Below are 12,032 nucleotides of genomic sequence, written 5' to 3' on the forward strand. Positions count from 1 at the left end.
GAATGAGAAATAAAAATTAAAAATTCATATAAATCAATATTTTCTACTTATACTTTATTTATTTATTTATGTATTTATTTATGTATTTATTTATTTATTTATTTATTTATTTATTTATTTATTTATTTATTTTTTAGGTGAGGCAACCCTTGGTTGACCTCACAGATTGCAAGCACCTTATCAGTTTACAATCCCTTATTTTCTATTTTGTTTTTTACGCCTACAGCACCTGGTTTTCCTAGGTGGTCTCCCATCCAAGTACTAACCAGGCCCGACACTGCTAAGCTTCCAACATCAGACAAGATCAAGTTTGTTCAGGGTGGCATGGCTGTAGACTGTACATATACTTTCTAATTTCCCTCAGAAATTTTATCTATTAAAGAAACATTTTCTTTATATTTTAAGGCTAGTACATACGAACATAGAAGATGTTGAGAGTTGCTTAAGTAAGATTCTTTATGTTGTAAAAACGCTGGTCATGTAGAAACATAAAGCACAGAATACAAACTTCAAAATGTTGCAAGTGAGAGTTTATTTTTTTCTTCAAAGAAAAAATATATGTGAGGGAAGCTGTTTTGAAAAAAAGTAAATCAGCCATTTAAGGTTAATATGTTAGAATTAAATTCAATCAGAAAATAATGCAGAACATATCCATATAAGAATATGTATTCAAGGAACGGCATTAGTAACTAAAGCTTGGGTGGAGCAAGAAGCAATGGAAAGTATCTAATTAGTTCCAATTAGCTATTACAGGGGATTACTTTCTAGGTAAAATTACCTTATAATGAGGTGATTAACCTCTTTGGAAAGAGTTCAAGATAGATTAACTTTATACTTAATATGCCCTACAAAGAAGTGGTATAACAAGGGTCCTCAAATTTGTTCCCAGGGATAATCTCTAACAACAATTAATTGATTTTATTCCAGAAGAACCAAAAAAACAGTTTTCTTATATTATTGATAGAGTGATTTCTAAAGCATATAGATATCATAAATTAGATATTTAAACTTAATTTCAAATTAACTATTGTGTGGCATGAACATTATTCAAAAGAATATCACAATCAAACTCTAATCAATTCCAAATTCTAGCCTATAGATTATCTATGAATACCAAAAGAAAAAAAAAATGTGTCACTGACATTGAACAATGTCACAGGCTCATTCCCTAAAGTCAGCTGTCCATTGTCTAATTAGTTTAGTGGATCTACTCAGCTCCCAGAGCAAAAATGGTCCTTGTTACAGTCAACTAATGCTGCACAGGGGAGTAGTAGCCTGAACACAAAGGAAACAAAAACACTTGGTATATTGGGGATAGCGTTCTTAGAGAAAGTAGCTTTCTCTGCTGGTTAAACCTATGTTTGTTTTTTCTCTAAAACTGATCATTTATTTATATGGACAAGTTGAAATTTTACATGTATAAATTTATATAATATATAATATATTATATATATTATATACATATATATTTAATGTCAGCTTGTAAAGAACAAAGGATAATTTACTGTAGTATTTTAATTTGACAAATATTTCCCAAAAGTTTCCATGTAGACATAAAATCTGTAATAAAGAGTAGAAATTGTTTTCTTAAACTGCTTCCTTACTATTCAGTACTCTTCCTTATTAAGAAAATACTCTATTGTGGGTTATTCAGCTGTAATTTTGTGGAAATCTCTGAAATAACTACCATTACTTCATAAATCTTGTTTTTTAATTTGGCATCCCAGGAAGTGAGTCTATGCATGTGTTTTTATGTGTTTGTGTGTGTGTATAAAATTTTTGCATAAAACACATGCAAATTCATGTAAAGCAAAAACACAAATCCTAGGAATAGAAAGGCAAAATCAAGGAGGAAAATATTTAGAAAATTTGCATAGGATGACACTCATAAAATGTAAGCATCTTGCAAACAGAAAGCAGAAATGTTTCTTCAGCTAAATCAGAGAATAGAAGCAACCCTATTTGAACATACATCCTTCAGAGCTCAATGGTCACTTTAACTTGAGAGCCCCAGAAAATATCCTTAGCTCTGTACTGCTACAATGTAGACTTTCGTTCTAGTTTATATTCTTCTACAGAACCTAGAGCTAAGTAAGGTTTCTATGTAACCCCAAATTCATTTCCCTCCTATACCTGGATATTTGAAAGATTCAGTGTTTAGATGGCTGCCTGTCATGTAAAAGGGGCTCTTTATTAAAAGCTGTAGAATAATCAACCAAATCAATGGCAGAAAAGCAGTATTTTATCCAAACTTTAGGACTTTGATTAGAAGACAAATATACTACTGAATAATAAATAATGTAGTGAATAAATTTAGCAAACATCTGTAGAATGATAATTATGTTCCATGTACTAGGTAGATAGTAAAATCTCAGAATTTCATTCCATTCCACAAGGCCTATGGTGAGAAAACCAAGTATTACTGCACAGAATGAGGGGGATTGTAAAGTCATAGCAAATTTTCTAAATTCATTTATGCTATCAATTTCTTGAATAGTTTGAAAAACATACATTCCAAAATCTGGGTTTATTATTATAGTAATATCAAATTTTCAGTCTAGTATACCAATTTGTCAAGTTTTGTTTCTTTTCTTCACACATTTGGAAGGCAACACCTGACATACCTGATGTCATTAAGTAGATTTTGAGTTAAATTTGCCCTATTTAAATGTACACACTGATCTGAGTTTCTAGTAGATTTTTTTTTTTTTCACAAAAAGCAGAAAATAGTACAGAAATAAAGAACATACCTCTGAACAAGGGCAAAGAAAACAATCTTTGTTTCATTCAGGGAGTTAAAGATCAGATACTTTTAAATAACCAGTGTGGATTTAATGAAACAGTATCTTTGTAGCGTATTGCTGGTCATTGTTTATTAGCAAATGGTATTAAGCACTGTACATAAGGAATTTGAATTGGTTCTTTGAAAACAAGCTATGACTACAATATTAACAAATCTTTGTAATTCCACCAATATTTTTTCTCCAGCTAGTTTTGTGTATTACTTGTAAGTTCTTGTCAAGGTTTCATGGAATTAAACAGGTTTTCATTTCCCTATAATTATTGTAAGCCTTTATACTTATAATTTTAGTAGATGCATTTATAGTGCTTCAATGTACAGTTATTAATATCAATATATATTTTTTAAAGCAAGAACTTAAAATGATCTATCTCAACAGAACCAGGAGAGGTGTAATGTACATGAATTATAAGAATGTAAATGTGATTGTACATAGTAAAAGCCAAATTATATAAAAATTTAAATTCCAATATTATATAATAAATCATTTTAAATAATAGTAGCATAAATACTTTAAGAATAATTTTGTTTTGAGTCTAAAAAATGGAAATGTTTATTAAAATGTTTATTAAAAAGTTGAACAGCATACTCTCTTTTAACAGTTAACTTAGATTTATACAGAAATTTTGAAAAGAATATGATATAAACCTCTCAACTAGCACTCTCTTAAGCACCGGAAAAATCATTATCTTTCTCAGTTCTTTCAATTTCTGTCATAAGAAGCATAGAGAGCAGAACTATATATTTTGGTAATTAATTTCCTTAAGATAATGTTAGAAACATCATGTTCTTTAAAATATAAATGAATTTCAAGGTGAGCATGCTAGAGGATCATATTAATGGCATATGATTTATTGTGACAAGAAATCAGATCTGAAACATCATTATTAGAAGTACTTACAAAAATCCATTTTCAAATTCCTGAAAATATGAAGAAGTGCTATGGCTGAACCTGTCTCAATATCGAAATCTGAAAATCTGGCTATGTAATTATGAAATTGTTTGTGCACAATATCTGGCATGCCTTCCTTACAGAAATTTATTAGAAAATGTTCGTATCCTAAATATGTTTCATTATAGTTGAGGGAATTACCTAAATGCTTACAATTCTGAGTGAAGAATTAATCTATAGCAGTATAGATTAAAATGTATATGCCTAATTGACTTGGTAAAATGTGTAATTTTAGGGCAAATTGTTATCTTAAAAAACAGTTGGTCAATAATACATGGAGCATCTGTTTTACACCCGACATTCTTTAAACTCACAATAAAAACATGTGACTTGTATCAATCTAGAAGGTGTTTTCTATGAAACATTTACTTTAAACTATATGAGCAAGATTTAATCATGCCTAAAATTTACAAATAAGTATCAATAAGAGGTAGTTTCCCATCTTATGAATACCTTGAGGTATACACATACATTGTTGTAAATGGCATCTTACCACATGCTGGGCAGTGAGGAATGTCATAAATTAGTACCATAATTGATAATGAAAAATTGACTGGATATATGTGAATAATAAACATTTTCATTATTAAGAATTATTAAAATTATACTAGAGAACAGAATTTGTTAGCCTCTAACACTTAAAGAGGGGGTCATAAATATTGGCATTCTTATATGCAGGCTGTAAAATTTTTTGAGTATCACATAAATATACTGATACGCCTCTCGATACTTTTAATTTTCCTTTCTTCCTGCCCTCTATACCACCTCTCTCTGTCTCTGTCTTTCTTTGTCTCTCTTCCTCTCTCTGCTGAGTAAGTCTGGGACAAATATGACTTAAACATCACTAAACTCTTTTTCCCATCTGTGTGTTTCTTAAAGCTGTTAATGAGCATTTAAAACTACAAAACTCTTGAAAGGAGAGACTGCATGTTTCATTTTCCAAACAGCATTTTTTAAAAACCTATTGTAATATATAAATACTGACACATGAATGCTTCAAAGAATGGCATTTGAGTAAGCATAGGCTAGTTGATTCTACACTATGGTTTTCTGTACATTAATAAATATGTTCATTTCCTGGACATTCAAGGTGCATCAGTATCATCATAGTCTACCATAAAGTGACTATAATTTCATTATTACATCGATTTGTTTTCAAACATTTCATGACATAAAATTTAATCTTGTAAAATGAAATGTCTCTTTATTCTAGATAAGGAAAACTTATAGATGTAAATTTTTAATTAGACTATTTTCAATGTAATTTTGTAATATGCATGGCTCAAAATTGAAACACTATAAAAAACATACAATAAAAATTTAGTTTTCACCCCAACCAGTTGTTTCCCTTTTTCAGAAGGAACCAAAGGTAAAAGATTTTTGTGAACCTTTCTAAAGATATTATGTACACACACACACACACACATATATATATATATTCATATATATACATTTTTTTCATTTTCTTTAAAACAAAACTTATAGCTGTCTCAGCTATGAGAGTCAAAGCAAATCACAACATCATGATCAATGATTTGTAGGGTAAAAAGAAGATTTCAAGTCAAAACATAATACCTAATTGTAGATTTTGGAAATAAGTTTTCATGTTTTGCTAAAACATTTAAATAGGTAAATCTAATGAAAAATCAGATAGGACTTCGCTAATCATGAAATTATTTACTATGATGATTCTTGTATAAAGTAGTACACAAAAGTAAGTCTAGAATTAAAAAATCTAAAATACATTTAACATCATTTTTAATGAACCTATATGGAAAGAAATTATGGCAATGTACTAGTGAGTGATAAAATTGAAATAAATATAAGAATTTTTAGATGCAGTTGTCTAATAAATGGTCTGTCACATTCATGACACAGGGTCAGCCTAGCCAAATACAGAGCCCACAGAGACTTTGGCTTTGAACATTAATATATAAATCACTGTATACATATATATAAACACACACATACACACACACACATATATATATATACACACATATATAAATGCTAATTATGATTTTGAAACTTTGTGAAATGAACTGAGTAGAAATGGGTATAATTGAAGCAAAGGATAATTCACTTCTGCCCCATTTTCCCAAGGGAGTGAGGTGGAGATAGCCATGTTTCTTTCTAGAAATGGGGAAGATAAAAGCCAAAACTTGCCCTATTTCCCTGATTCTCAGAAAAAGTCAATGTCTGCATTATAAAGGGAAAAATGTTCATGTATTGCTATAGTGGCAAAATTTTGGTCACTAGGCTTTTCTTCTTGAAGAAAAAGTCTTTAAAAGTACTTTACGTTAACATTGCTATTTCCCTTGTCTATATTCCAACTTAGTTGAGGCCAATATTGGGCAGACAGTACAAAGATTAAAGGACTAATGCTATACCTATGTAATATACAGTTAGTTACTCAACGTTATCAACTTAGAGCCCCATGTTTTCTCTTGGGATTTGGAATAATCAAACCCTCACAAACCTAGCCATGTAAAGAATTAAGAATATCTTTAAAATATTCTTTTCGCTTTATACTTGAAATTTTTCTTTTCAGCATATGAGAATGGAGTAGAGATGACCACATTGCATTTTCCACTATAATCTCATTAAAACCTAAAAGGAAAATTTGAATTCACTTACACTTTTTCCTTAATACTTACATACCAAGCTTTACTCAGTCATTTAATACAGCATAGTGATCCTTTTTATAACATAATTTATCAACAGTAACCAGCATTATAATTTTGTCATTTGTTATCTTACCTACTATTGAATTTCTCTGGATGTTTTTCTCTCATGATGTGGAATCTGTGTGCAATGGAGGCATCCTAGGAGAGAAATAGAATAGAAAAATGGAACATTTTATGATCCTATTATCTTGTAGAAATAAAAATTAAAAGAGAAAATATTAATGGATAATATATTTAAATTAACATTTTTCTTAACAGTATCATCGCCAAGAAGATGTTCCAAAATCGGGCAAAAATGGGTAATCCACATAAATCTTGTGCAATTGTGATTTATGTTGCCATTTTATCATTGGTCACTTGTCATATTTACTTCTAGGAATTGATTTCTCTTTAATTTATATATCTCCTTTAATAAATGGTTTTGGCCTCAAGCTCAAAGTAAGTTTAAGATAGTACATACGAGCATAAATGTCAAAAAGTAGTTGAAAATATTGTCATATAAGAGTTGGAAGGATGGCCTAAGTGGAGAAATGATCAGATAGAGAAGCTCCTCGTTCTTTGAGATTAATTATGGTAAACAAACAAACAAACAACAACAACAACAGCATGAGTGTACATATCTAGTAAAGATAAGTATAGTGCATGACTTCTAAGTTTACTAAGAGTGTCTTGGATGTGTAATTATTAACTGTTTGTTCCACAAGCAACTTTCTGACATATATATCTTATTTTACTTCATGGAGAAAAACAACAAAGAGAAAAATTTATTTTTGGACTACTGGTAGAAAGTGTATCTAGATTCTGAGACACAAATTGAACAAGTTCAGATGGACGTTTCTTGCTTTTAGGAAATCCATTCAGTTTCCATGAGACAGAATCACACTCAATATGTGAGACTAGGGGAAGACTGAGATTCTAGCTTTTCAAGCATAAACAGTTCTTGTTGACTTTAATGATTAATCATTCCAATGAGAAACTAATATATTTACCAGTCATCTCAATAGAAACGGGGGTATTGTTGTGATTAACTGTTAATTTTGTTTCATAGTGGAGATAAAAGAATAAGAAAAACCAAACACAAAGGAAATAAAAAAGTTGTGTAATTGAGAGAATCTCAAAAGCACTAATCAAGGATTAAAAGTCTAATGAATGAAATGAAAAGACTAATGTGCTTACTCATGCATAACAAAGCATGAGGCACAACAAGAGAGGGACCAATGCCCACTGCAGATGGCTGACACAGTGGCTTTTCCCTACAAGAAAGAGCTGTGATAGAAGTACATTTTTGTTCTGCACACCTTATCCTCTAAAAATTGTGGAGCAATTGAATTAATTCACAAGTGAAAAGAACACAAAGGTATAAATGGGTATGTATAGAAACAACATTTATAAAAAAAAAAAGTTACCAAAAAACAATAACAAAACCTCTACGGTTTCATATTCTAAGATATAACTTTGTTATATATACATGGTCAACTTCCTGGTTTGCTTAGAAGCAGGAATGTCAAGATGGTTCACTTTTACTGGTCTGATTGTTCTCAAACCCAATCACAGAGTTTCCTCTTTTTTTAATTCTCACTAATAAGTCATAATTAACCTATTTTTAGAATGTGATGTTTTTTTGTTGTGGTCTGAAATTATAGAAAAAATCTGAGTTGGGCTATTTATGATATATCAGGCAGCTTGATCATTTTATTACTTTTTAAAAGTCATTTATTTTTACTTTAACCTTAATCTGGTTCAAAATCAATATAGAATACCTTATAATTGAATGCATACAACCAGTAGACCAGTAAAACAAAAGCAACGGAATATTAATTGAGTACTAGGAATGAATAATCAATATTGGTTATCCATAGGGAGATTAACATTGAACTTACTTCTGCTTGAATTATTTGCCTCTGCTAATTTAGAGAACTGAGACTTTTAAAAATAAACTGTGTAATATAATTTGCTTTACAAGCATATATTTTTACAATAACAAATCTCTTCCTTTCCAAAGGAACAGAAACAGGAGACAGAGAAGGTAAAGAAAAGAGAGGGGTAGAGGAAGAGGGAGAGAGGAGAGGAGAGGAAGAGGAAGAAGAGAGAAAATCAAAAGAAGACCATTTAAGTAGACTGGTCTATAACTGAGTAAACTCCTAGAAATATAGAACACCAAATAGCCAAAGATAAACTTAATGTTAGCTCTACCTCCAAGATACTTGGGCAACGGATCATACAGTAAAGAGAGAAGGAAAATAAAGACTACTGAGGAACACTGGCATGCCTTTTCCTTGTGTTAAATGGGTTCCATCACAAAGAGAGAGTTGGCATTGCTGACTACAGGATTGATAAGGAACAATGGCAGCAGGTGTTCATTTGGATGAGAATTCAGACCAAATTCCCACGGGACTCTGTCTCTTTGGCATAACCCCAAGAGGCTTGAAAGAGAACTGTCAAATGCTGTAAACTTATCCAGCAGCCATATTTTAGGATTCTCTAAAAAGAGACCAAATAATAAAAAGCTAAAATAGTGGTTTTTTTTTTTCATCTAAATGTTACCCATTCTATCTCTATGTATTGCAATTTTTAGGAAACAGAAGTTAAATCAGCATCTCTTGCACAACCTAGAATAGACGGACTTTGAATTCAGACAGGTTTCACTGCCAAGACTCGTGACTTTGAACAAATTACTTATTTAATGTGTCACAGCTTCCTTATCTTTTAAGGAGGATACTGAAACCCCTCTATAGTATTGTGTTAAAGGTATTTTAAGATTATTCTGAATAGCAATTGAAAGAGTGTTATCTGTAGTTGGGTTGTTCATTATTTTATATCCATACCAAAATTTTATCGAAAGAGGAGATGCTAAAACATAAATTGCATAATTTTGAAATATGTACTTATTGACTCTCAAATTGGTTTTATTATTTCCTAAACTTATAAACTACTTTAATTTTAAATAAATTAAAAAATAAAATCTAAGAAATAAAAATAAAATATATCCGTCTTTATTAAAGCAAACTAAATTTAAGTCTCATTATTTTGATTTTGTAAGCAGCAAAAAGTGAGTAATTTTTCTTGATAGATTTCAACACATTCATATGTACATATTCATATACATGTATGTGTGTATATAACTCAATAATAATAAGAGCTAACATTATTTCATTAAAATTGATATATAGTATCATCTTTAAGTAATCTTAAAGGCTAAGGCTATCCTGTTAAGTATGGAAGACCTTGCACAGCACAACCTTCAGTGCTCAATGTGTGGAGCTGCTTACACTGAATGACTCCAGGCTGCTATGTTGTGGTGTGTTTTAGTTTTCTTAGGATTTTCTATTCCTAGGAAAAGTGTTTCTTTATTTGAAAAATGGAAATAGCCCATATCTACCTCCCCAGGTTACTACTAATTAAATATTTCTGGTGAGGATATTTGTAAATCATAACAGTACACAAAAAAAGAAAAGTATTACTACATTATTACATTATTACATTGCCTGAGTACTAGGCAAATGAATACTAGTCTACAAGTAACATGTCACAGAACAAATTGATGGCACCTTAACACAGAACCAATCAACTTCTTTAAGTATCACCTGACTAGAAAATATTTACAAAAAAGATTTAGTTAAGATGATCACAGGCCTAGAATACTTTACAAATTCTGCCAGTATCTGTTGAATGGTGTAGGGTTCTAATGTGTGTGTGTGTGTGTGTGTGTTACTTCCTGTAGAAGAAGTCTTATCTCATAGTTTGCAGCCTTCTTTTCCAGTTTCAAAAGAAAAGTGTATGGACTTAAATACTAAAGTATTTATTTATTACAATCTCTAAACTTGTCTGAGATTTTGAATTCAGAAAAACCAAGGCAACATCATATGCCTTTAACAGTTCTTTTCACAGTAAATTAGATACTTGATTGTGTTTTAGTTTCTGGAAATCCTAAGCATTTTGCTAATATCTATTATTTTCAGTCATCAAGCTATCTTTTTTTAGTTAAAACAAAAAGGTTGCATACATCAATCATATTTATGTCCGAGGTTAATTCGGTCATTACAATATTCATTTAATCTGATAAAAAGCTGCAAATGTATTCAGTCCTTTGATGTAATTTCAGCAAATCTGCAAAGAAAATCTTGTCATCTTTGAATACCCAGTGGTTGAAATGTGATAGCAGTTTCCATAATATCTCAAACTAGGCATAATTCTTGCATTTGCAAAATAAATCTAAGTCAACACTTGGTGTGATATTACCAGTGATTTAAATTGGGATTGAGAATATGCCCAATGTGGTATGATTGCAACAAGTAAACTGAAGTGAGATAAGGGGAGGGAGGAAGTAGTGAAACAGGTAGGAGTGGTGCTGAGGTGGGCACAAAGGAAAAAGGAAATGAGATTTAGAAAACAAAATAAGTTCTATGTACTGTCTGTAAGTAAGAATTGGAGGAGATCTCAAAGGTGAGGGTGGAAATAAGACTGCATGTGAGATGGGTGGGGTAGGATCCCTTGGAGGATAACACTGGGGCAGGAAAATGAATAGTTTATTAGAGCCAAAAATAATTTTCATGGAAAAAGTATGAAAGTAAGGCTCTCCATAAAACATTCATGAAGTCAATGAATGCCAGTAGTGCTGATGATGCACAGAGCCAAAACATAAACCAGAATATATGTCTATATGTAAATAGTTTACAGTCACATAGTCTACTGCCTAGAAAGACTATCTCTTAAGAATTGCTTCCAAAACAACTCTAGCTTTATTACAGGAAAGATTTCCAAATATGACTATATCTGAAAAACAATTGATAATAATAGTTTAGTTGATGTCATTAAGATATTTCACAGTGACAGCATATGCACTATTTATATGCTCCATCTTAAAGGAGAAATTCACTGAAGAGTACTGCATTATACATTTCATTCTCCTGTCCTCTCTCCCACTCCTGTTCCTCTACCTTCTCCTTCCTATATATCTGTCTTCATTCTCTGCCTTCCTAAACAAACACATAGGGAAGTCCCTTCGGAAGATTTCATCTTTTTTTCCTACAAAACATTTCTTTCCTAGAACTATATACCTACCAAAGGTATTTTGGTTCTAAAATAAAATTAGGCTGTGTCAGACGTTGCTTATTACCTTCCTAATATCTATTTCCCTCCTGGTTTTAACCAACCGAATTCTCATTTCATTTGGGTGGCCATGTATCCAGCTAACAAGCAAGCAAACAAACAAATCCTAAATTCCTTGGGTTTCTTTGTAACTAGGAATGGTGATCTAGATATAGTTCCTTTCCACTTTCCATCTTTTTCCACCACCACTACCTTACTCATAGAAATATGGAGGTAATTCCTAAGAGGTAGAACAGATAACTTGAAAACATGAGGATAAAAGCCATTACTGAAAAATGCATGGAGATTAAAAAAAGGAACCTGGTCTTTTAAAACATCTTGATGGCCATAGTCGCTTTGAACTGACTTCCTCCAGATGTCCTATTAACTGAAAAAGAAGCCCCCGACTTGTAACTTTGTTATTGCTCCACGCAGCCAAATACTATCTTAACTGAAACACAGGTGATCACTTCCAAGCATTTCATTCTTCTGAAAACATAAAGAT

At 31.2% G+C, this 12,032-nt stretch overlaps 1 protein-coding gene and 1 pseudogene across 7 annotated transcripts in view; both read right to left on the reverse strand.

The window, feature by feature from the left end:
* The window catches only part of DGKB (diacylglycerol kinase beta), a 581,858-nt gene that overhangs the window by 252,646 nt on the left and 317,180 nt on the right, over positions 1-12,032 (reverse strand). For all 7 annotated transcript variants that reach the window (XM_039862429.1, XM_039862425.1, XM_039862430.1 and 4 more), the window contains one exon: positions 6,513-6,577. In XM_039862429.1, coding sequence (XP_039718363.1) covers positions 6,513-6,577 — 65 coding nt within the window. The remainder of the gene's footprint in view (positions 1-6,512; positions 6,578-12,032) is intronic.
* Positions 218-336, reverse strand: LOC120602618 (uncharacterized; annotated as a pseudogene).

This window comes from Pteropus medius, unplaced genomic scaffold (genome assembly GCF_902729225.1).
Source record: "Pteropus medius unplaced genomic scaffold, Ma_sr-lr_union100, whole genome shotgun sequence".
Taxonomy (NCBI): Eukaryota; Metazoa; Chordata; class Mammalia; order Chiroptera; family Pteropodidae; genus Pteropus; species Pteropus medius.